General features: G+C 39.5%; 3 protein-coding genes across 5 annotated transcripts in view; 2 read left to right on the forward strand and 1 right to left on the reverse strand.

The window, feature by feature from the left end:
* sema4ba (sema domain, immunoglobulin domain (Ig), transmembrane domain (TM) and short cytoplasmic domain, (semaphorin) 4Ba) overlaps positions 1-3,398 on the forward strand; it is a 54,070-nt gene extending 50,672 nt beyond the window's left edge. For all 3 annotated transcript variants that reach the window (XM_079682797.1, XM_079682796.1, XM_079682795.1), the window contains one exon: positions 55-3,398. In XM_079682797.1, the coding sequence (XP_079538923.1) occupies positions 55-827 (773 nt within the window). In that variant the 3' untranslated portion in view covers positions 828-3,398. The remainder of the gene's footprint in view (positions 1-54) is intronic.
* Positions 3,399-4,024: 626 nt separating this feature from the next.
* rasef2 (RAS and EF-hand domain containing 2) lies at positions 4,025-13,705 on the forward strand. Its single transcript, XM_079685786.1, has 17 exons — positions 4,025-4,592; positions 6,030-6,182; positions 7,835-7,925; positions 8,247-8,342; positions 10,443-10,520; positions 10,604-10,719; positions 10,822-10,890; positions 11,146-11,227; positions 11,354-11,424; positions 11,515-11,704; positions 11,784-11,885; positions 12,329-12,473; positions 12,558-12,639; positions 12,758-12,872; positions 12,954-13,067; positions 13,178-13,254; positions 13,337-13,705. Exons 1-17 carry the CDS (start codon positions 4,261-4,263, stop codon positions 13,437-13,439), a joined length of 2,016 nt encoding a protein of 671 aa, XP_079541912.1. The 5' UTR covers positions 4,025-4,260; the 3' UTR covers positions 13,440-13,705.
* A 498-nt stretch (positions 13,706-14,203) lies between these two features.
* LOC307041295 (peptidyl-prolyl cis-trans isomerase FKBP8-like) lies at positions 14,204-19,587 on the reverse strand (the record flags this gene model as incomplete). Its single annotated transcript, XM_079684608.1, has 5 exons — positions 14,204-14,658; positions 14,745-14,882; positions 16,635-16,712; positions 16,846-17,027; positions 19,362-19,587. 5 exons carry the CDS (start codon positions 19,585-19,587, stop codon positions 14,572-14,574), a joined length of 711 nt encoding a protein of 236 aa, XP_079540734.1. The 3' UTR covers positions 14,204-14,571.
* Between the last annotated feature and the right edge of the window lie 6,124 nt (positions 19,588-25,711).

Consider the following 25,711-nt stretch of genomic DNA (forward strand, 5'->3'; position numbering starts at 1 on the left):
CTTATTACATGCCATGTCTGACTCTATCTAAGTCTCTGCTTTGCCTTCCCACAGAAATGTCTTCATGCCAGGTGATCATTATCCCAGCCAACACGTTCAAAGTACTCCCTTGCAAGCTGCGCTCTAATTTGGCTGAAAGGAAGTGGGAGTTCAGTGAGGGCTCAGGTCACTTCCATTACCCCAGCCCAGAGGGGGGGCTGGTAGTGGTAGCTCAGGCTGACAAGCAGGAAACCTACGAGTGCTGGTCAGTGGAGGAAGGCTTCAGACAGCTGCTGGCAAACTACTGTGTGAGGGGCGAGGCCAAGCTGGAGAGCACCACCCTGAGAGGCCACTCACGTACGCCCCAGGTCTCACAGGAGGAGTTTATCATCCTGCCAGGACAGGCCCGCTCCCCGCAGATCAACACCAAGACTTACTGGAATGAGTTGATAGTAGTGTGTGCCCTCCTGGCCTTCTCCCTGGTGGTCTTCTCTCTGTTTGTCGTCTACAGGAACCGCGACCACATGAAGTCCATACTCAAGGAGGGAGAGTGCCCTAACTTGCAGCAGAAGAAGCCCAGGATAGTGGGGAAACCGGCGGAGAACTTGCCGCTAAACGGAAACGCAGTCACACCGTCAGCGTCAGATCACAAGGGCTACCAGACCCTCAATGACAACTACATCTGCGGCACTCCCCCGCACGAGTGCTCGTCGCCCGACAACAGCAAGAGCTTCTCAGAGTCCGAGAAGAGGCTTCTGAACTTGAAAGAAAGCCGAGTAGAGATTTCTCCAACTTGCCCACGACCACGAGTCAGACTGGGCTCTGAGATTAAAGACTCTATAGTGTGAGGCGGGCTTCATGATGTGCGGAGAGACTCATTTTAAACCTTAAGGAAAAGAGTGCACTTGCTGAGAGAGACACAACCCTGTACGAGGGAAAACTGAGGTTCATCGGACTCTTCGTGGAGAGACTTTTCATTACACAGATTTTGCACTTTTCTTTTTCGTTCTGTCCCTGTGGTCCACGTTCATTTGATTTTCCTGTCACTCCCCCTATTGAAGTGCATTTGAAACACACTGAAGAAGTACTATTTTGCCTTTAGGATTTTGACGCTTTCACAAACAGCTCACAGGAATGTAATAAGCATGGGGGAGGCGTCACAAGTATAATTCAGATTAGATTTCATAGCATTGCCACAGTCCGTCCAGATTATCTACTGGTAATGCTTTGAAGGTACAGAGATATTCAGAAATGTTCCCACTAACAAACAGCTAACAGTTTTTGCTGTTATATTTTCATTCTCATTTGGTAAAAGCCTACCCTTTGCAGAGGCTATGCACTATGTACTGTACCGTAGCAAGGTAAACACACACCAGAGTATACACCAACTATACAGTAGCAGGCAAGAAAAAAGATAAAGAAGTCAGTGTGCATTCACAGAAGTATACTCCTTGTTTAAGGCTTGAATATAACAGAAAGTGAGAAAACATTAAAAGAGACTTGTACTAATAGACTGAAAAGTTTGATAAAAAAAAGCACCCATTTTATATGAAACTGAAAGAAAACACAAACAAGGAATCACCTCATAGAAATATTGTAGAAACTCTTACCACCTCAATCACTTCACACCAAAAACATTAATATTATATAGTCATAAATAAAGACACATTATGCTCTTATTGTAAAGTATTGTATTATTAGTGGATACAAATATTTCTCTGTGGAAGCTTGACTTTCAGCAGGGGGTTCTTTCACCAAATGTGAAAAAGGGAAAAATCTCATTCCAGGTATTTTCATGCTGTTCATGAGATAGGCAGTCTATGCAAACGAAATAATGTGAAGTGAGGGAAACACCAAGAAAACCTCACCTCGAGACTGAGTAAGCACAAAGGTGTTGCCGCTGTTCATTACTTTAGGATCAGTGGCACTGCAAACACACACACCCACCCAGGCACACACTCACATCATCACACTAAATCTGAGTATGCAAGAGATTTTAGCCATTTTTGTGTATTTTAGTGCGGAAGATTGGTCAAATGTTTTTTATTAGAGAAAGAGAGAACATGTTCATAGACATTCTTTAATATTAGAAATATCTATCGCTATTCCTAAAGGGAAATAATAAAGCATATTTAAATATCACAACTATTCATAATCTGATTTAAATAACACACATCTGTATAGCCTCAAGTTGATACACATATTCATTCATGGAAGTTAATGAATGGAAAAAATCTCCCTCTGCTTGCTTAAATGGTTTGAAAGACAAACATAAAAGTAATAATTTTCATTTTCAACTAGTAGAATTGTACTTTTTAATTATCTTGATTAGCCATTTTCTTAATCCAAAATAATGAATTATAATCCATATGATCCACCAAATTTGTGAGCTAGATGTCGGAAAAACTTGAAAGCATTTTTATACAATATGATACTTGAGTTTGGCTCAAGTGTTGTAATGCGGGCAGCAAAATTAAAATTCCACAAAATGCAGGAAGGCATACTGCTCGAGTCAAAATGCAGAGGATTTGCACATGATGTTGAAAAGCCTTAGTACAATGCAGGTTATGGATTTGATAATAAATCTGAAACGGATAATGCCTTCTGAGACAATAATCAAGAGACGTGCCTCTTGGGATGATAAACTAACCAGGTAGTAGTGCTGTGAGTCAAATGCTACACTGTAGGTGTGACAGGACTGGCCATGATCAGAAAAAAGAGTTAAAACATTGAATACATGTGATTTAATACTGTCATGAGGTTTGTTTGTTTTTTATTTCACAGTGGCTTCAACTTTAGTCAGGGACTACATTTTATTCTAAAACTGTAGCACATGAATAACCACTGGCTGATTTATAAAAATACTGAATTATAGGTAGGTATTAGTATTATGTTACATTTCTTGTAAATGGCACTGCAGATATAACTATGTGGATTTTAAAGACTGGTCGGCTATAATCAATCATGCAGTATGAAAGATTTCTGCTTTGACTGTTATTAAAGACAAAGAAATGGCAGCTTTCGGTGAAGTGTCTGTCATCGGAAAAATATTAAATTGCAGAACAAATATAAAGTGGCTGTGATTTAGTTAAATATGTGTAGGTACTGAACATGCTTTTATTTGAATACAAGCCTAAACTATAAATGCCACAGTGAAAGTATCATTGTCTGCTTTCTCCTAATGAACCACTATAGTGTGGCCTTCTATTTGTGAGAGTACAAGTGGCTCAGACTCTTGTCAACATGTAAGTAAAAAGAGTTTTTATGTAAAATGGTTTTGTAAATTCAGCTGCCAATGTAAAAATATTGTGAATTGTATTTTTTGTATCATACATCACTACTGTTTTTTTTTCTTCTTTGTATTGTATATAAAAAGCACTTTATTTTAATTTTTCAAATAAAGCTCAAATGGATACTTTCTTATTTGAATTGCTCAGGATTATATGGCCCTATGACATTTCCTCATTATTTATGCAGATAGATGAATCAGTTTGATTAATCTACATATATAAAAATTAGATGTATTACCGAGTAGGTTTACACATACAAGGAATTTGCTATGGTATAAGTGGTGCATACAAAGGCACATCAAGAAGAATATAGTGTGTGTGTATATATATATATCAATACAAATATATTACAAACTTTAAAAGCTAAGACTATTGTAAGACATGAAAAATAAAGACAATATTTACACAAAATATACTTGTGTAGGAAAATTAGTGCAGTAAAATGTAACACAATATGACATTACTATTTTCAAAGTGGAAAGTTATGCTGATTCAAAAGAGGTAGCATGGAGCAGAAAGGTCCATTTACAATATTAAAAAAAAATATTGCCACAATGTTAACATTTTGTAGGTTTTAATAGTCTTTTTTTGCTGATTCAGTCTCTTTGGGTGGCGTCAGAAACACTCTTCAGACGGAAAGGGAACAAAGAGGAGTATCTCTGATAACACTCTCATACACACACCTTAAAGGTAAATAGAGCCACATACTTGCGTATGTGTTGTGTTTCTATTGTATTACAGAGTTACTCCGCACAGGGATGGCATACAGCAGGATTAAGCCGAATAAATAATATTTCTGCAGAAACCTGATAGAATCCAGGTAGGAAGAGGCACACAGGGTGCTTTTATTCGGAATACCCGCCTACACTTAAATTGGACCAATAAGAGGATCCTCCGACATTTAACGGAGGCTTTTATTGTGTTGGCACGCAGCCGAAGTTAGTCCGTGTGGCAGAAGCCGGGTTTAATTTTAACTATTTGTATACTTTGTATGTGTTTTATCAATTTAAATATGGACCCACCCAGCCTTCATAGGTTATTTTCTGCTTGTGATGTGAACAAATCCGGTAAGATAGAGTACGAGGACTTCACGGTTGTCTGCCGGGAGCTGAACGTGTCCCAAACTGAGATCCAAACTTTGTTCGACAAGTTCGGTGGGGACCAGGACGGATACATCGACTACAGCATGTTTTCCTCCAGGTTTCAAGAGGTTTCTGAGACTCTGGATCTGGCGTCTTTTGGCGCTGGGTCGTTCCAAAACCAAGCGTGTCCGAGGGAAGAGTTTGTCGGCAGGGTTGATGCGGAGTCTCTTCTCTCCGAAAGGTAAACTCACATCCGGCTGACCGCTCCTGTTTACCTTTAGGATTTGGTAGCCAGCGGCTAATGGTGTGTCATTTTAAGGACTGCTCTGGAACCTGTTGCTGGACGTTTTCCCTCTTTCCTTTAACTTAAACATAGTTTATTTCCAATTGATCAAGTCGGAAGCGCCTTGTAACTCATAAGCCACACATACACAAAATATACCAGTGGTGTAAAGTAACGTGTACATTTACTCAAGTACGGTACTTAATTACACTTCTGAGGTACTTTACTTGAGTATTTTAATTGCATGCTACTTTAGTACTTCTACCCCACTACAATTCAGAGTTAAATATTGTACTACTCACACTCCACTTCATTTATGAAGTAGGCTACCTGTAGTTACTGAGATTATTGAGATAAACAATATGATCAACACTTAAATATGACCTTTACCATCTTGATAAACACATGATGGTATCAATAATTATAATCAAACATGTAATATGATTCTGAAATTAGTAAATCTGCATAACAAGCACTTTTACTTATAGTGCTTTAAATATGGTCCCAATACTTTTTTACTTTTACTTGAGTAACACTTTGAATACAGTACTTTTACTTGTAACAGTATTCCTACACTTTTCTACTTTTACTTAAGTACAAGATCTGAGTATTTCTTCCACCACTGAAAGATACACATTGAATTAACTAAGTGAATAAAGGTGTACCTTTATATGTTAATGGTTATATGTAGCTGGCATCCAACTGGCAAATGCGAAGTGGGATTCTTCCTTTCAAAGTGGCCATTATGGAGAAGGAAAACTACAGATAAAACATTCTGACAACCATATGAACAGCTTTTGACTATAAACGGTTAGTATTTAGAACATAACATCTTACTGCTACTGTATCATCAACCACATATCTTACATGCATTACTTCTGTATGGAAGTGTTTTCATAACAATGGTATTCAACAGATCTGCAAGTTAAACATATGTGACAGGGACACATTTTCTCCGGTTGTTTTAGCAGAACTTAATACATGTGGACAAGAGACTGTGCTTATTAGTGTATGTTTGTCTGCTGCTGTTCAGGTCATATACTATAATATACTAACAATTATGCCTGTAAAGGAATTACTGAGCTTTATGTACATCCACCTGTTGCTGAGCCCAATACTGTGAGGCTAATGGTGATACTGTGTAGGAGTTGCACACATGATAATATGTTTTTTGTTTTATAAAATGTAGTTACTGATAAAGTTGACAACATTTACATTCTAAATTTAGCTAAAATAGGCCTAAAAATGCTGCTTCTAGATACAATTTAGACATTTTACTGAAGGCAGGTGTTGGTTAGTATTCTTTTTAGTATTTGATAATAGAAACTACATTTTGGGTATAAATGTAAGTGCCCTGTTTGTTGCTGACAGTAACTGTTTGTCCTCCTCCCACAGTCTCAGGGAGCAGCTGGCGGATCTTTACCAGACCATTCACTCCTCTGCAAACAAAACACTTCTGCAGCAGTATGAGGAAGTAATTCAATCTCTGATCAGTCTAAACCTGGAGAACAGACTGGAGTGTGAACAACTGGAGACCAGTATGAAGCGGTGAGCATAATGTGGGGTCAGTGCAGTTCAGAACATGTGTCCTGGGAAATGGAAAGAAAATTATTATGAAACTTTTTTAAAGAATTAGCCACATTACAAAGGTGTTTATGATGATGGACACGTGTTATGTGGCTAATGTTTCTGTATGAGCAAAAATGGTTAAAAGTTAATTTGTTGGACAGTTTGCTTTTAGTTTCACACACTTCATTGAACCATAATTGTACTCAATGCAGCAAAACTTCCTGTGGATTAGTTTTCACCTCAGAGCTGCTGCCCTCTTGTGGCGGTAAACCACAGAGACTATTCATTCCCCAGGCACTGCCTCCACTGCAGCAACTGGGATTAACTGCTTCATTTAAACGACTAGTGTGTAGTAATCATGGGATGTATGGCAGAAATGTAATATAATAGTAATAATAAATATATATTAGTATACATCGACATATAGAGCGGGTCTTCTTCCTGCCATGTTGTAGTGCCATATTTCTGCAGTAACCACGAAACTCCCAAATTTAAAATGTACCACCTTTGGATAAATAGATTTCAATGTGTTTCTAACTGTATTAAAAGTCAAGTTCTTAGATACTGTACAGCGTTTTCAAGACACATTGTACAAACACAATTCTGTAGTGAACAAATGTTTTCTTTGAAAATTGAACTGAAGTCACTTCAGTGTCCTTGGCACAGAAAAAAATGCTTGACTATAATTTCAATGTAATATGTTTTACATTGGTTACTGCTATTCAAGCTGAAGAACCTTAAGAATTATTTTAAATATAGGTTGTGTTTAAAAGAAAGACGTTAGTGACCTGTCACATAGTACCTTTAATCCACTATTGAATTTCACTCCTAGCTACGGGAATAAACTCTGTGCAAGCTGTTTTTGTTTAAGCTCTTTCTGTGGTTCAGTAACTACAGGGCATGAGAAAGGTGACATTCCTCATTCAAGGAAGAAGAAAGACTTACATGTGCTGCCTGCCTTGTTATTTTAGTCCTTTTACAAACTAGATACCCCCATCTATTGTACCTATGTTTCCACTATGTTGTGATGAATAGACGTTTGACATATTGTCCTTTTCAAAAAAATATACTAAACTAAAACCATTATACATGGGGTATTATTTATAAATATTAACCCCCCCACTGGTATGTTATTGTGTTGTCTGACGAGAGCACAGATGGGGCGAAGCCTGCGAGCTAGTTCAGGCAGTCAACTCGAGCACCAATCAGACATTAACACGTGACGCACCTCGTCCCTCTTACAACCAACCAAACACATTCTCCTAAACATGCCGCTCTATTTAAGCTGCCAGGTCTGCTGCTGTGTTTCATGTTGCTGCTGCTTGCCCACCTCCACCCCAGCTTCCACCAGTAGGCTCAGGAGATAGTTATCTAATCACCACTCAATGTTCTTTGTAAATCTGTGGAGTGATGAGGCCCGAGCCTAGATGCCAAACTCAAACTATATGCTGCTTCTAATAAACATATTAAGAAACACGTGAGTTGTCTGACTGAACAGTCACAACGACAGCAAGTTCAAGTCAGTCAGGTAGAATTTTCAAATAGATTTTGGACCTCTGTTGGAGATTCTGCTTTGATTTAGAAGCGGTGAGGCTGCCAATAAAATTGAACATACTTTTTTGTTGAAACAGAACTGAAGAGATGAACAACAGTCAGCTGACAGAACTGGAGGAAGATATTCAGCAGCAGCTTGCCAGAACAGAGGAGAGAGTACGAGACAATGTAAGTATGATACCTGCAGTATTAGAGTGAATGCTGGCTCCTGTGATTTACACTTACATGTCTATAGAAAGGGAAATGTATCAAATCCGATAAATGGGCTGTCGTAAAAGCAGCTGCAATAAAAAGCAAGCTGAGAAATAGGCAGAAAAAAAGTTTTCTATAGCAGAGTGCACATTTCTCTCTACCTGCATATTTGTGGTGCAGCACACAGCTGCAGGTTACAGGTTTCTCCACAAAGAGCCTCAGTGATGCAGATAAAAGCTTCTCTTCAAGGCCTGAGTCTGGCCGCGCCTCTTTACTTCTTTGGTTTCATGTTTGTAGGAGCGTAAGAAAATGGAAGAAGTAATGGCGAATTTGCAGAGGAAGCACAAGAACGAGGTCACAGACCTTCATGCAACAGTGGACAGACTGTTAAAGGTACGTTTCTCACAACCTGCATTTACCTTGTAAGAAGAAGTAGACTGATGAAGATGATGATGATGTTCTCTAAGATCATAAAAAAGAAGAGGAAAGCCAGGGTACCAGGAGAAAACAAACCCTACACCTTTGCATATGCATCAAGGGCTCAATTTCTGCTGCAACAGACATCCACGTAAACACTTTCTCTAATTGTTTAAGTAAACTCTCAAAGGGCAACGTTTTCAAGATTATTCAGCCATTGTGAGAGAATGAGTCACTTTGATGAATTAGGGGTGCAGTGTAGGGCTGCACGATTTTGGGAAAAAATCGAATTGCGAATTTCCGGCAAATATTGCGATCCGATTTGCGATATTTGTTTTTAAATGACCCAACGGAAGTTTATTGTAAAATGCGGCCATATCTCCGTCTAGGAAAATCGCATCAACATGCTCCCGTCTCTAGCACCCCCGCGGCCCGAGCTACGAGTGGAAGAACTAAACTTACATGAAACTTCCGTTGGGTTGCTTTTAAAGGGCAAAATGCACTTTGTGATGTCTTTTATACATAAATATGTGTCCCCGGTGCGTCGGGGAACTCACGCAGCGTCAAATACAACCCTCTCTCTTGTCCTCCGTACCCAAATCTCTAAAAACGGGGCTACAACGGAGCTGATCCAGATTTCCATCCGCTGTGACGTGTCCATCCGATCTGACGTCAAATCGGCAGCTGACCCACAGAAAATTGCTATCAGAACAATGCCTGACGTGTTTTGGACGTAATCTCGTCTTTGCTCACATTAGCAAGCCTCGCTCACACTCAGAGCTAACCTGTACTGGAGAGCAGATGTGTTTTAAAAACCAGGGAATGAAAAAAGGTACTCACCTTGTGATAAACCCGCAAGAGAAAAAGCATTTGAGCTCCATACTATCAGAAATAATCCTTAATGTGGTTTAGAACAGGATGGCGTTTTATCATAACCAAATGTAACTTTATCTCTGGTAGAATTCTGATCAGGCATTAGCTTCTTTCTTTTTTTTCAAGCTAAGGACCCAAAATCTGCGTTTCTCTAAGAGGGCTGCAAAAGAGGGGTTTGAGCAGTATGAGGCATGGCTACAATGGGTGATCTATTTGGTATTTTGAAAAATAAACTTCACAGAAATGTTTTATATGGCCCTTTATGGCCCTACAATATATTTTTCAAATATAGCAATATGGGTTCACTTTAAAGTCAAGCTTCAGTTTAAGATTCACCCTGTAATAGATGTAAAACATGTGATGGAGCATTACTAACCTGACTCAGATGGTTTGTTTCACCAAACCATCTAGGAAAGCTCCATTGGAAGTCATTTGGAAAAGGGCAGGCACTTTCAAAAATACTTGGCAGGTGATTGGATCAATCTGTCTATCACCTTCTATCATGGGCCACTTCTGATTGGTTAACAATGGCTGGTACATGTGGAGCACAGCACTTCTGATTGGTGTGGATGACTGACACACAAGAAGAACAAAACAAAAAAATGTAAAGAAAAAAAAAAAAGGTAAAAAGAAATCGCAGGCTTTGCCATTTCATAATCGCATCATTTCGATTTTAAATCGATTAATCGTTCAGCCCTAGTGCAGTGCAGGCCATGCTATATTCCATAGTTTGTGCTAAAAAATAAAACTACATTCTTGCTCTGCACCTAAAGTGTCACTTTTCGTTTTATGTTAAAAACTTGCACTAGTTACAATAATATTATTTGTAAAAATGGAGCATCACTGTCTCATATATGATTGCCAATAACAAAAGACCAACATTTGGCAGGTTAAAAAAAGACTTGGCTATGTCTTATTTTACCACAAATTGAAAAGCATGTTTCACAGTAAACATGCTTTCTTTTACAAAGTGAGTTAAACATTGTGCCTGGCAGTGGTCTTTATTTAAGAAGTCCCTCTTATTGTCTCTACTCCATAGAGTAAACAAAACAATGTAAACGCAATAACTGTGCGGCACAATATTAATTATACAGGTCTGCAGTAGGGAATGTTCATATCTTTTTCTGTTTTATTAAAAACACATTGGCTTATCAACATTTGAAACTATTTAACAGCCTTCTTGTGTAAATGTCTATTCTGAAGAGCCTAGAGGACTCTGATTCCAACGATTCAAAGAAGGAGGTGGTCAGGCTGAACAGACACATCACTCATCTCTCACAGGTGAGTTCTCTGTTGTGATTGTTTTAGTTGAGTCACATGTATGTAGTGTAGAGTTACCAGTTACTCATCAAATCTCCCCACAGGAAAACGAGGATCTGCGGGCCTCTCTCCTCCAAGCCCAGACAAACATCGCTGTCCTGCACTCAGAGATGGACAAACTGAAGAACATGTACGCAGACCAGAAAGCTCAACATGGGAGGTGAGGCGGTGTCTTTAAACTCGACTCAACTCGTCAGTTTACACGATACACCATCCATCATCCAGTACAACATCTTTCTCATGTGGTGTTTATTCTTTACAGAGAAACGGATGAATTGAAGAGGATGGTTATCGAATACCAGTCATATGCCAATCAGATTCAGATTCTCCAGTAAGTCTGCTCTTCTCTTCATGATGCTGTCTAGTGTGAACATATAGGTAGTGCTTTTTCTTTTCGTGCAGTAATCAAGAATGCAGGGATTTGGTATCTTAGGTGTCAACACTTTCCAAAAAGTTCCAATAAAAAGTTTATACTGTAGTAACCTGTTGTGAAGGCTTCGTATACCAAAACTAAGCAGAGTCTTTTGTAAAACTGATAATAAATGCTTCATGTATCTGACTTGTATTTTCTTGAACACATCATTAGGGCAACAAACAAAAAGCTGTATGACAGCAACGAAGGGCTGCGCTCTGCGTTGGCCAGTGAGGCGGTTGCAGCTAAAAGGAGGGTGAGTCTTGTTTTTCTGATAGACTGACTTTACATCAGATAGAGACTGACAATAAATAGTTTTCACTGGTTCAAGTGTTATAAAATACAGAAGTTTTCTCCCTGACATTCCTAATCTGCTCAACAGCTGTCTCCCCAAAATGAAATCCCAGCCCGAAGGATGAAGCCTCTCCGACAGAGCACACTCAACCATAGCAGGTACATAAAGTTCTGTGGATCTGCCGATTGATCTCTCTGAATTAAATTGTCACAGCTAAAGCCAGCATGTGTGTTGATGCTTTGGTGCAGCTCGGAGCCGGATCCCAGCAAAACGACTTTCTCTCATGTGTCCACCTGGGCGGATAAGTACCTGGACAGTGGAGTGTCGCTGCCCATGGACACAGCTGAAGGCTCGGGCAGCGATTACGACAGCGACGACAGTAGGGTCTCCGCGGAGACTGTTCACCACAGTTACTCCTATGTCCCGTCTGAGATGGAGGTCAGGTTTAAATAATGGCTCATGTTATGCTGGTAAACTGTGACAACTTTAAATAAGTATTTACTTTTCTCTGTTACAGATTTCAGAAATGCAATCTGAAGCCACAGTTTCAGTATCACCCAGCAAAGCAAACTCTATCACATCGTCACTACGAAGACGTTTGTCTGCATTTTCTACAAAGGTACAGCTTTTTGATGCATCATAACCTCCTCCCCAGTTAGTGTTAATGCATGGATTTGTATTTTATCACAATTTCAATTGGAATAAATGTAGTTTAAAATGTTACGTTTTCTGCACTTCTGACAGTGTGGCTTTTGTTGTGACACTCAAAACAAAGCTAGGTTTAATAAGAGTGATCTATCCTCTGTGTTTAACAGTCCCAACAAAGTAGAATTTGCCTTTTATTGAAAAAACAAATAGAAAAATGGCAGAGGAAAGTCTACAAAAATAGTTAATGTCATCAGTTAAATACTGTTCATCAGGCTTAGTGCTAATTGTTCTTGCTTTTCTAGGCCACTTACTTTGGTGAAGAATAAACATTCCCAATCAACCAACCAAATGATCACTAAAAAATGAGATGTTCCACATTAAATTGGACAAGCTTGTTATCTTGTGTTTCCGAAGCATTTAGGAGCGGACATAGAAGAAGGTGCGGGCCCGGCTCCGATGTACCGTCTGGTGTTAGCCGGAGACGCAGGAGCGGGGAAGTCCAGCTTCCTGCTGCGACTGACTCTCAACGAGTTCAGGGGAGACATGCAGACGACGCTGGGTAAGAGCCACCGCAATGACATCACATGTAATCCAACACTCATTCTTGATTTCACACGTGTAAAACTACTTCTTTGGTTCTCAGGGGTTGATTTTCAAATTAAGAGGATGCTTGTAGATGGAGAGAGGACGAGTCTGCAGATCTGGGACACAGCAGGGCAGGAGAGGTATCATCAGGAAGTTACACATGGAAAAAACGTGGTGTTATCTATTCGAATTGTTGCTTTTAATGAGTCAAGATGGTAAAATACACAAGAGTAAAAACAGCGTTTCTTTGGATTGTAGGTTTCGTAGTATTGCCAGGTCTTATTTCCGTAAAGCTCATGGAGTCCTGCTCCTCTACGACGTCACCTCAGAAAGCAGCTTCCTGAACGTCAGAGAGTGGGTGGATCAGATTCAGGTAACAGTGGAAATGTTGCATGAAAAGTCAAATAGTGACACCACCTAATATATTAAACAATGTTGTTTTTTTTTAATACAGAATTCAACAGAGGAGAAAATCCCCGTGTGTGTTATTGGAAACAAGGTGGACCTCCGAGAGCAGCTTCCAGAGGGGAGCTGTGTGAGCAGTATTCACGGAGAGAAGCTGGCCAAGGTGTGTAGCTGTTCATTCCACCTGATTAAACCGTGTTTATACAGACACCCAGCCTCCAGGGTGTCTATATAAACTGCCTTCAGTCAGGTATGTCGATGCTTTGCTTGCAGACATACGGCGCCTTGTTCTGCGAGACGAGTGCCAAAGAGGGAACCAATGTCGTGGAGACAGTGCTTCATCTCGCCAGGTAGGAGGCCAGAGAGACAGAGAGTTTGAGCTTTCCCTTCACACACCATGGCAACACTTTAACTTGTTTCTGATTCCCACAGAGAGGTGAAGAAAAATGTCACACTGAGGCGGCAGTCAGATTCTCAGGTCAGACTGAGTCCATCCGGCCAGAAGAAATCGCTCAACGCCTGCTGTGGACTGTAGACTCTTATCTGTAGATATGATAAAGTGATTTCTATTTTATGATGAACATAGTTTTCCTACATATGTTAACCCTTAAAATATGTAACTCCCAAGCCTTAAATACAATATTTTCATAAATATTCATTATCTGATCAAAATAAAGATTTCTATTGTTGGAAAATTGCACATGTACAAATATAAATGATAGAATGTAATCATGCTATATATTCTTATATGTATTTGGTAGTAAAGTATTTTTATGAAGTAAATCAATAAAATCACTGAAACCTCAAATGAAATGAAAGTGAAGTAATTGTTTAAGGTTTTGTCAGACATGAAAACTATTTTAGTATTTTTAAATGAATGCCATTTTCCGTTTTCAGACCAAACATGGTTCTTGAGAAATCAAGATGTAATGGCAATTTGATCCTTTGCCATTACTTCACAGGAGGGTTTAGAGTGATCCTGACGCAGACACAAACAGATGAGTTTCCGGGCTTTTGCTGCAGTTTAGAAATACTGTTTATTGCTTTACACCAAGGTTTAAGTACACTGTGTCAATAGTTGTGGTATCGGGGCTGCCTGTCTGGCTGGTGGAATCGGTGTGCTCTTCCTCCTGTGTCCTCGTCCTCTCCTGTCACCTATGGCCCCTTTTATACACCCGGTGCAGCTAAACCCTACCACCAAGTGTTCAAAAATAATATTGCACTATACATATAACTTAAATAAACTGAGACACCAACAACACTCATAAAATGGCTCCTACACAAGAGAAGAAGACAAAGTTGATTATTCGTAATATTTTATTAAGCATTAGTGTAAGCAAGATTATTGCAGTTTCAACGCCTTCAATCATACAGAAATGTACTACCTTTTCCAAATAAAAGCAGAAACAACTGAAAAGCTACTTGTTTAAAGCTTCTGTATTTCATATAAGCAGAAATCTCTGCTGGTATATTCTCAATGCTTAACTATATTTCATTTCATATGTACTGTACAATTTGTTAGTGAAACATTTTCCTACTATAAATACTTGGGTTGCAAACCTTCTTCGTGTCATCACTGCATACACTTTTTTCAGATGAATTGAAAGGAAAGAGGACTGAATATCCTCCTCTTCATCATCATCGTCATGTGCAAAGTGTGCAGGATGTCAGTTTCTTGCAGTCAGAATCAACGATGTCACTAAGCTGCCCAAGGCCACAACCAGACCTCCGAGTATAAACTTCCAGGAAATTCCCTGAAACACAACAACAAGGTCAGTCAAAATCCAGGGAGTTTTTATAATCAGAATGAAACTGAGGAAATATTTGTGTTGTAACTCACAGATGGCTTCTTCTTAGAAGGAATCAGGAAAGGTATGATGTTATCTCCAAGCATTGCTGCTGGTTTAGATATCCATCCCTGAGTATCCTTGCCTCCTGACTGCCTTCTGACCAGTTTAGATAACTCTGCATGGATCGCCTGAAGAAGAAAGAAAATGTCTTAACATTCTGCGAAAAAGCTGCTATTTGTACAGTAGATCTAATGTTGGAAATAAGACATTTTAGCTAAAGATAAATGTGAAGTTGTAATTTTGAAAATGTCCAGCAGGTGAGAGCAGAGGTCTGAAACACAAAGCCTTAGAAAGTAGACAACAAATCCCATCATTATTTGTTTTCCCTTTACATTTGAATGTATTTTTCCCTATGCGGTCAGGCAGTATTACTTAACAGCATATTTTCTTAATACTTTCATTAGCCTAGTTTGTAATTTGTCATACCATCTAATATAATATTAAGAAACAACACATGTATTCTTGTTTACAGTATATAACTACATTTGCTATGTATTTTTGTTATCACGTAACACACTGCAGTACAATACCTTTCTCACAGAGCAGCTAAATAAGTATTTCATCCAGCATCAAGAGGGTGTAATTACCAAAGCAGCAGATATTTTTGTTTGGTCTAGACAAGACCAGACATTTCTCTGATGGCAGTGTGCCCTATGGATCAGGTCACTGTAACATTGGCAAACCATGTCGTAAACAGCTGATGGAAATGGACTCCTCACACTTTAATTACACCTTTCCAAATAAGAAAGACCAGTCTGCAGTGAACAAAAATAATGTTCATAAACTGAGATTGTTTTGCTGTGAAAAACTGTCCATCAGAGAAGCTATCCTAATCACAGTGTCGATACTGTATACCTGCAAGCAAGACTCTTCCTACTCCACTTCTATTTTTGGGGGGGGCACAGGGCATTAAACAATATTTACCTCATGCATGTGTTATTTTTAGGTTTTCTGGACGGATCTAAACATTGTGGTCACATCTGTAGACTGACTGATGTGCAGTTTGCCAGATAGACAAACCACACAAACAAGACAGAACAGGGCAGGCCTTCAACTGAAGTGGTTCACCGGGATCCAAGGCATCTCTTTTTTTCTCCAGGCTAACGTGTGAATGCAGTGACTTTGTGAAATGGTTCGAACTTAAAGAGGTGATCAACTATATTCATGTATCATCATCCCTCCTGTGTAACTCCTTTGTCGAAGATTAAGAGTCTTAAGAGTCAAAACATTTAGGAATTGGATGTTTTAGCATTAAAGGTCACCTATTATACAAAATCCACGCTTTCATGTATTTTCTACATCAACACGTGTCCCCTCTGTGTAAAGACATTCAGAAAAAAAGATTCTCTCTCTTTTTGATCCATTTATATGAAAACATGTCTGAAAATGAGCAGATCAAATTTTGGCCACTTTATGATGTCATAAAGATGTTTTGGCTTGTGTAACCATTAGCCAATAACCAACCAAGGTAACACCCGCCCACCTTATCACCTGAATCTCCTCCTAGAGCACCATTGTGTTCTTTTTAACCAAATCTCTCTCAGAGGGCCGTGGGGAGTGGCTCCTTATTTTCATCTAAAGTAACAGACAGAGAATCAGCACTTTTGAAACAGGCTTGAATAAGGAGGGATTATGGGATGCTACAATGCATGATCTGTTTGGTATTTCGAGGCCAAACACTTCAGAGACATGTTTTGTATATCTGAGACCTATAAAATATTGATGAAAAACAGTATAATAGGGTACCTTTAATGCACACATTTGGCGACAGCAATTTGTTTGTATTGATTGGTGGATTTGACTTTTGCCCCTGTGTGTGAGGGAAGGACAGGCAGAATTGTAAGAAAGCTGAACGGGCCAGTTCACCCACACAATCTCACCTTGGTGGTTGGCTCCAGTTTCAATGCCCTTTTTAGCACCTCCATCGCCTCTTTGTATTCACCCATGTCTGACAAAAGCTGAAAAAGAAAAATGAACAGTGTGAGCAGTGTTTGTAGACACAGACACATCAACAGGCAGATAACAGATAGCAATAATGTAGCAGCTAGTTCTTCCTCAATAATTATTATATCTCATCCCGTGGGCCCGCACCTTTCCCGCTCTGAACAGGGACTTGACGTTGTTTGGCTCCATGGTCAGGACTTCCCGGCTGCTGCTCAGCGCCTCCTGGTACTGCTCCAGTTTGATCTGAACGGTGGCCAAGTTGTTCAAACACTTCACCCGGTAGTCCCGCACCTCCTCCTCCTCCGTCTTCACGCCACCGTTGCCACCATCTGTAGAGACGGACACACAACCTCTGACATGTGCTCTCTTGACACAACAACACTTTGACAGAGATGAGTTATCCAACCTCGAAGAGGACTTATACTGACATCTTTCAGAATATAAGATATATCTCAAAGAGAATCTCCCACGGGGCGTCATTATGAGGAGATGTTCTGTTTCTTTATTCAGCTTGATATTGTATCTCGGTCCCTGCTGTAACCACTGCCTGGATTCATCATTAGACCCAAACGTGTCCAGCACAATGCAGAAGTGACCCGAATAATGAGCCCTTGTTAGTGCAAAGGAATTTTCATACTTGGCCCGGAGAATGAAGTGAGGCAAATGTCAGCAGCTCTGGGCCCACATTTGGGTGAATGCAAGTCTTTTTAATCACACTCAATATCTCAAATTGACAGTGGAATTTGATCAATTTTGTTGAGGACGTGGTTCCAAGTTTGATTCTTTGAAGACCTTTGAACTGATTTTGACAACTGGGAGGCAGCGACATTAACACAATATCACTTTACGATATTTATCATTTAGTTTCCTAGTTACAGAGCAACATCAGCAGGAATTTGAAGTTGTGTTTCTGGCCCGAACAATGAATTGAAGCTCACTATTGTTGAGTGGAGGGGGACTGCAAAGTCATGTGATCATTATATTTGGGTTGGCACTTGGAATGACACCTCAATCTTTCAATTAATAATGTTAATTGTTTCAGCTTTAGGCTCCATATCTATAAATCTCTTTCTGGATCTGTATCTTCTCTTTTTGATTAGCTATTCAAAACTTTGATTAAACAATTAAGCACAAATATCAAAGATGTCATCTTGCAGAGTTTGAATTGCTAATAACTTTTCGGATTGAAATGTGTTGAAAGCCTAAATATTGGGCAAGACATTTCTTACCATTCAAAACCAAACTAATATTAATGTACTTCGGCACATCTTAACAACATTTCTTTCCTGTTTTCTTTCTTTTCTTTTTTGGTGGTTTGGTTAAAATGCTAATGCTAAATACTAACATTGGTTTATATACTTCATTAGGGTTGCAAAGGTGAGGAACATTTCCGGAAAGTTTCCATGGGAAGTTAAGCTGGGGGATTTTGGAAATATTCGATGCAAAATTAAACAAAAAACATGAGATTTCAACAGATTTTTTAAGTAGAACAGAACAAGTTTGAATTATTTTATTGAACAATTATTTGTTTCATTGAAGAACAAAAACAGGAATGTTGAGTTAAATATTACTCATCTGTGCATGTGATGGAGGAATGCACGGTGCCTGTAGGGGGTGTGGTCTCAATAGCCATGCAGTAAGCAGTGTGCTATGGCATGGATATTCAAGTGTAGTTGAATGGCATCTGTTTGTTTTAGTCAAGATTATGCTCAAATATACTTTCCCCAACTATATTTAAGTTCCCTATGAAGAGCCAACCTTCAATTTTGAAAATGTCCTGTTTATTCCCATAAATTCCCGTTAATTCCCATGGAATGTTTCCATCTTTGAAAATTCCCAGAATTTTGCAACCCTATACTTCATCAAGACAATTACCTGTAAAAACCCCTGTTAAAAATATGAGCAGAAAATGGAGTTTGATCACGTCTAATGTCCATGTGAGTGCATGATTAGTTGATTACTGGTTAATCAATTAGAGTGATTTATAAGCTCCACGCATCGTGAATTATATTTGTAAATGATAAGTCGGATAGGTGAAAGATGACCCAAAAAAGAGTCAGCCTAAGTTGTTTGTCTCTGCTTCAATATTATTATTTTTTGGTGATCTTCTCATCCACTAATTCCCTAATCTCGATGCCCTGATAAACTCCTCTGTTCACTGAGTTCACTCTCTGCTCCACCATCATTGATGCATTATGAAGCAGTCCATGTTTTTCTCTTCATTGTTCATTCACATTTCCCTCTCGGGGCAACCCTGCCTCGTCAATGATTAGCGGGATTAAGGAGGTGGAAATAATATGAAAGTTGATTAGCTTTGATTATTCAAACAAATTAAACCAAAACATGTATCATGGCACTGGACTCAGATAGATGTGGCTCTGCAAGGTGATAGTCTGATTAGTGTGATGGCAGACTGGAGGAGAGTATTATGTTACGTAACTCTGCTCTGGACTCAGATTAATGTGGAAGTGTTTGAGGTCTCTATGAACTACTGTGTTTTTATGTTTAGAAATGTATGTGTGTCCTCTTTGTCTGTTTTCTATTTCCATTTTAATCTTCTCCCGTGAAGATAAGGCTCACAGTAGAATACTACATATTTATGGTGCAGGCGACAGTATTGAAATGTTTTCTATGAATACATTCAGGTTTTGCTGCTGGGTTACCTCTGCTGCGCGTGGTTAGCACATCCAGAGCCATACTGTAGGCTCTGGCAGCCATGCTGTATTCCTCCCTCTGGAAATGAAAGTTTCCTCGCTCTCGTTTCTGGTTGCCGATGCGGATGCGGTCGGCGACGGGCAATGTTAACGGGTCCAGTTTCTCTCTGAAGTCCAGCAGCTGGAGCTGGTAGAGTAAAGGAGCCCATGCTGGAATATCAGGCTCCCTGCACATAAACAAAGATAAAATGACCACATAATCAATATCATCATAGGCAAAGAGTAAAAAGAGCCAAGATACCCCAGAAAACACTCTGATCTCTTAAATCAATGAAGAATTCAATCTGTTTTCATGTGATATCAGCTTCAAGAAAATCAGGCTAGCTGGCCAACATCCTGCATATGGGATGTACAGCACCTTTTTTTAATGGTGTTAATTAATTAAAAACTAATAAAAACCTCAAGGAGAAAAATTCCACTGAAAATGTCATCAGAAGATTTTCAATTGAATCTAAAGTTTAAACTCACTCTTAAGGATAAGCCCTAAATATTTGAGGTTTTGTTTCACAGCCTTGCATTAAAAGGTATTTCAACAAAAACATGCAATCATGTAAATGCAGACAAAATGAATTACATTTTTATTTATAAAAAAGTTATAATCAAAGGTGTCTATATAAGATATGACATACGTACAAAGTGAAAATACATAGTGTTGAGTTCTTTCAACTGCTTTCTGTACCAATAACATTTCACTATATCCAACAGCTTACATATCAACGCCTTTAAAAGACTGAGTGACTCAGGCTCACGGAAAGCAGACAAGGATTTGATACCGGTATGAACCTGTGAGCCGCCGACACCTTCGGCTCACTCAAGAGTCACTCAGAAGGAAAGGTAATTTGGTTTTCAATCATCCAGCTCCTGTGACCACATGGCACACAATGGTCCATTATCAGTTACTCTGTGGAGGCTCTGGTTCCAAAGGTGTGTGTGTGTGTGTGTGTGTGTGTGTGTGTGTGTGTGTGTGTGTGTGTGTGTGTGTGTGTGTGTGTGTGTGTGTGTGTGTGTGTGTGTGTGTGTGTGTGTGTGTGTGTGTGTGTGTGTGTGTGTGTGTGTGTGTGTGTGTGTGAGAGAGAGAGAGCGCGAGAGAGCAAGAGAGAGAGAGGAAATTAATGCAATGAAAACTGATTTTGAATTGGCCTACATTACTTATTGTATCAAATAAAACTTATTTTCCCTCACAAAATAATGCATCTGTCAAACTAACAAACATAAAACATACAAACACATTAATTGTTGTTGTTTGTTCGGTTTGATAAAACATAACATTCCCTAAAAAGAAAGGCACAGGATACACTTCAAAAAAGGTAACATATCAGTTTAATGAACTCATCCCATCCAGTGACCTTTTTTCCACACAGTGATAGCACTGGGAGTTGTGTCAGGGCATGAATTATTTAAACCGGTTTTGTCAATGAAACAATTTACATCCGTCTAACAGAATTAGTTGTATCCCCAGTTACTGCGAGTCTGTGTCAGCAGGTGGGATCAGATTACCCTTTCACCTCTTCTCTCCAGGGACCTCGTCCTCTGTCACAGGAGTGTGAACCCTGCAGCTGAGCCGAGCATCAGAAACCTGAGCCTTGTCCCTGCATTCAGGACTGGAGGAAGTAGCCTTCAGAGACGTTATCACTCAGGGCCTTGATCTGAATAAGTAGATGCAGGTCTTTAAAAAAACGATCTGAACTATTTTTGACAGCAGCTTTTAGACCTGCTGACTTGTTTTGGCATACCTCTGCATGTTTACTGAGGGTCATAGACGAGGAAGTTCAATGGAAGAGGACAGTTGATTTGTTTATGTAGAACATATAGCACATGGCCAGGTTATTTTGGTCTTTTTAGACAGGCCTCATACTGTACTGTACATCTGATTAGCCGAGACAGATCCTCCACATACTTTCATGTGTTTTGCTGGCGAACTAAGAATATGACACCATCACCGAATGTTCCACTGTCTGTACATGAGATGGACGTGCTGTGGGTATTTGTCGTCCTTACATACTTTTCTCTACATTTATCTGCAAACATAACACAATATTCTGAAAGCTGTGTGTTATATAACTTTGTGTGGCATATAACAACAACACACACTGCGTCCTACTGGCAGTGATCCAGAACGGATTCTCTGAATTCACCTCTGAACCCACTTTTGTTTTTAAGTTACTAAACAACACACACTTAAGGTCTGAGCATGCAAGTATTAGCTTGAAACAAGTTAATACTGAGCTTGACTTCTTCATCAAAGCAGATGGAGTGAAATAAGAGACGTGGCTCTGTAATATTTCAGTTCAAACGTGTTGTCCCATACACTATTTCCTAATCTCTGTCTGACATTGTGACAGTGTTTGGTTCGTAAATAGCAGCAAAAGCCCTTACTCATTCATCATCATTTCTTCATGCAGAAAAAACACACCCACTTTGCTTCTAATGACTCAGATAAGGACACATTAGATGAGAAGTGATGAGTCATTCCTTATTAATGGATGCAGGCGCAGCTGTTATGGTCGAAACTCTACAAACTAATTGTGCCATATCAAAACATCATGAATCCCGAATGATGTTATCCTACAAAAGAAACACAGTTCACTAATATTGACTTCTCATTGCCTGACAAAAAAACGATTCTTCACATGCAGGATTCAACAGGTGACCTTTGCAGCAGCAAACACTCAGTAAGCAGAATAACCGTACAGGACAAAGAGTAAGGATGCATGGCTAAAACGCTGGGGAAAAATGCAAATCAATAAGAGTGGAGCTTCCATGATGAGCATTAAACAGAACGTGCATGCCTGGCGAGCTGTGGAGTGTAATGTGACTCAGCAGTGCGCTGACAGATCTATAAGGTTTACGGTGTCATGTGGGTCACCGGTGATTAGCACCAAAGCAGTGTGCTGCTGTGCTAAGCTCAGCCAATGAGCCCCCGGGGCCTGATTAGTGCAAACAGGAAGCAGAAGTTGGTCAGTGGGGTAAGATCCTGCCGCAAGATCACTGTGAAATCTGAAACTGCAACTTTAACCCCGGTCCACATCCCTACACTGAGCTGCAGAGTCATCACACAAACATATACGGATGGCATATTGTTTGTTTTCCTATTTTTAATAAAAACCTTTTCTTGATTTATTCTTTTCAACTTATTTTAGGAGCTGATAAAGACTAATATACCAGACTCAAATTCTCGTTAAAGCTTTACCACTGACTAATGAGTTGAACCACTGTGATGTTGTGGAAACACCTACAATCACTTCCTGTGTAGTAAACTGTGGATCTTATTTTCAGAGCTATATGAAACTGGAGCAATTGTTTGTTTATTGTAATTTTAAGCCATTACTTTGACTTTAAAAAGATTATATATTAAATATAAATAACTCCCATTGTTTTGATGTTTCATCGTGCCCATATCTTGTACCATGTGTCTTTTGACCAATTGCCAACAACATTATCTCGTTGCTGTCAGACTGCTGCTTGTTTTCATTTAAACTCAAGCGTTCGTTTCTTTGCAGAGGAATGACCCTGAGAGCGGCCTCCTGACCCAAACCAGAAGAAACGTCATTGAAAAGGAGGTTTTTTTAAGGCTCTGAGCCTTCAGCAGGAAGATGGAGCCTGAGGGCTGAAGAGGGCTGAGCTGACTTTAAAGTATGAGACATTTGCTGAGGCAGCAGATCAGACGGCTCTGTGAGACAGAAACAGGTTCAGGTGGCTGAAAAGAATCATGCATACAGACTTTATCAGCCCACATTCATGTCATGTTTACTGCAGGTCACCAAGGAAACCATGCCAACCAAAGTGACTGTTGAGAAATTACAAATATTGAAGAAACTTGTTATTTGATTGTGACCTTAATAATATAACACATAATATCACATTCTATAATCACTGATAGTATTAGTTAGAATGACAAGTTCCTGGGTATCTTCTTACAGATTTCCTTTTGACCTTCTACAACAATAACAAACTTCACAACAGAAATGAAACAAATATCTAATCTACAAAATGGGGAAGACAATCACTGTTTCCCGACCAACAGAGCTTTATTGTCTGATGTTCGTGCTTCCACTCTTCTTGTGTTTGTATGAATGCGGTGATAAGGACGACACGCTTTTCCCGCCTGTGTCATGGGAAGATATGCATTCATAAAAGATTGATTTGATACATGTGTTGTGGCTTAGCAAACTTCCTCATTAACGTGTATGATAGTGTCTCTGACTCACCCTGTTATCTGTCGAGCATGCCCTTCGACGCCCAGAATGAAAGGAAAAACTCCCACGGAGGGAAAACAGCGGTCACTTTGACGTCATGCTCTCCTTTTCAAATGATGAAAAGGCCAGCGATGTACCTCAAACTGGTTCCTATGGTTACTACCTCAGATAGTACACTAATATACCGTGATAAATGTGGTGTGCAGCTTGTATGATTATACCAAATCCAAGAGGATTTATGAGGTTGTTGAGGCAGAAACAGGTCTGCTGCTGACGTTAAGTGTTGTGTCTGTTTTGACTCTCGGATGGACACACGGCACCAATACAGTCGAGCAAAGGAGCTTAGCTTTAATCCAGGCATGGTGAGACGTCACAGCTGTTTTTTCCTCGCTTGCTGCCATTCTAGTTAATTTGCAGCAAAACAGGCTCCTGGTACAGCCGCAGATCTAGAAACTAACAGTGTAAAGCCTTTCAGCTGCTTCCTCGGCATGTGCTTTCCTCTCCTTTCTGTTTTTATTTCCTCCTCCAGCAATGTGCCAGTGAAACTGTGCTCGCAGGGATCAAGGGCAGCTACTTGCTACATCCTGACTGCTGAGCTCCTCAAAAGTCCTCATATAATCTACAGCAGATTTCCTTAGCCTGTTCAAATGAATCCAATCTCAGCCCTGGACTACCTGCAGGGTATGTAGTGGCTGTTTAATAGCAGGGATGTGCAGTTGCCAGGCCATTTCAGAGAGACTCTGGTTACACAACTTCATTAAACCAGCTTTAAGTAGGGAAACAAGCAGTAGTTACCTGCAGTAGAAAGGGTTTCGACAATCTTAAACATGAAGGCGTGAAAACAGAGACATGTGAAAACACCATTAAAAGGTACATTCACAGTTTAAATTGTCTGTTTCCGTTTCTCTGTGGGTATCTTTGAGCGGAGCATTATAGCTTATAAAACATTTGTAACATTGACTTTTCAATTAAAAAAAAAAAACTACATTGTTTACTATCATGTTTAATATATATTTGTTTTATTTTCTTCTGATTTTTATTTTTGCCTCATTGCCAAGTTTGGTGTTACTGTCAGGACAGTTTAGAAAAAGAGTGTGAAACCCTGTGATCATGAAATCACTGCTCAATATAGAATTAACTGTGGTTAAAACTCCACAGGGAGTTTCTGTTTTCAAATACCAGTTTGATTGTCGTTTAATAATCATTTTGATAATGGAGTGGTTTCACTTTTCACAGATTAAAAATTATCTATCAATAATAAACCTATATCATTTGTTACAGTAGCAGTAAGTAATGACTGAAGATTAAGCAAACCCTGCAAAAAATGTGCTTTCATGGCAGCACTACTATTTTTCGATGGGGTGTGTCCCTATGGTGACGAAAAACATGCAGAACACTCGTGTAGAACACTTTAATAGTGGGCAGCACTTAAAGGTGGGGTAGGTAAGTTTGAGAAACTGGCTCGAGATACACTTTTTGTTATATTCCATGGAATGCTCTTAACATCCCGGTAGCAATGAATATCTTAAAGTGCTTTGACAAAAAATCCATAACAAAATGTAATCTGTGGCAGCACTTAAGAATGAAAAAATCTAACAATAACTCTAAAAAGTTATTAAAACAGCTAAAATGTCATCTTTCATAAAACTGTTCACGGTACAGACATCTTGCACATGTTTGATTGGCTAACTCAAATGTTAGCCCATGTTTGGTATCCATCAACTCCATCAACAAAAAAAATCAGTGTCTCTAGTTTATTAAATGCCTGACTTTCCTCAACAAACATTTGTCAACGTCATCCCTCTGCTGTTCCATACAAAGTGTGATGAATGATGAATATGTTTATCCAAATCTAAGAGCTAATTCATACATTTCATTAGACTGATATCAGCTGTGAGCTCCACCTCTCCACAGTGAATGAGTGAAGCTTTTAAACAAAATCTTTCCTCTGACTCACAGGTGAGCGGGGAGAGTTTCAGATTATGCCTTATGCAATGATGTGAAACCTCTCTCAGGTTTGCTCTCTGGTGTGTGGCAGCATCTGAACAATTCCTCAAAAAAAAGTAAAAGCTGTTGGTCTGCATCAGGGTGGATGAGAGCAAT

This window comes from Notothenia rossii, assembly GCF_949606895.1.
Source record: "Notothenia rossii genome assembly, chromosome: 5".
In the NCBI taxonomy this organism is placed as follows: Eukaryota; Metazoa; Chordata; class Actinopteri; order Perciformes; family Nototheniidae; genus Notothenia; species Notothenia rossii.

Excerpts from the sequence above, each read along its gene's own strand:
- rasef2 (XM_079685786.1), top strand. The coding sequence starts at position 4,261 with ATGTGTTTTATCAATTTAAATATGGACCCACCCAGCCTTCATAGGTTA. Across the intron at positions 7,926-8,246 it reads AGGAGAGAGTACGAGACAAT|GAGCGTAAGAAAATGGAAGA; the intron begins GTAAGTATGATA and ends TCATGTTTGTAG. Across the intron at positions 12,640-12,757 it reads GACACAGCAGGGCAGGAGAG|GTTTCGTAGTATTGCCAGGT; the intron begins GTATCATCAGGA and ends TTTGGATTGTAG.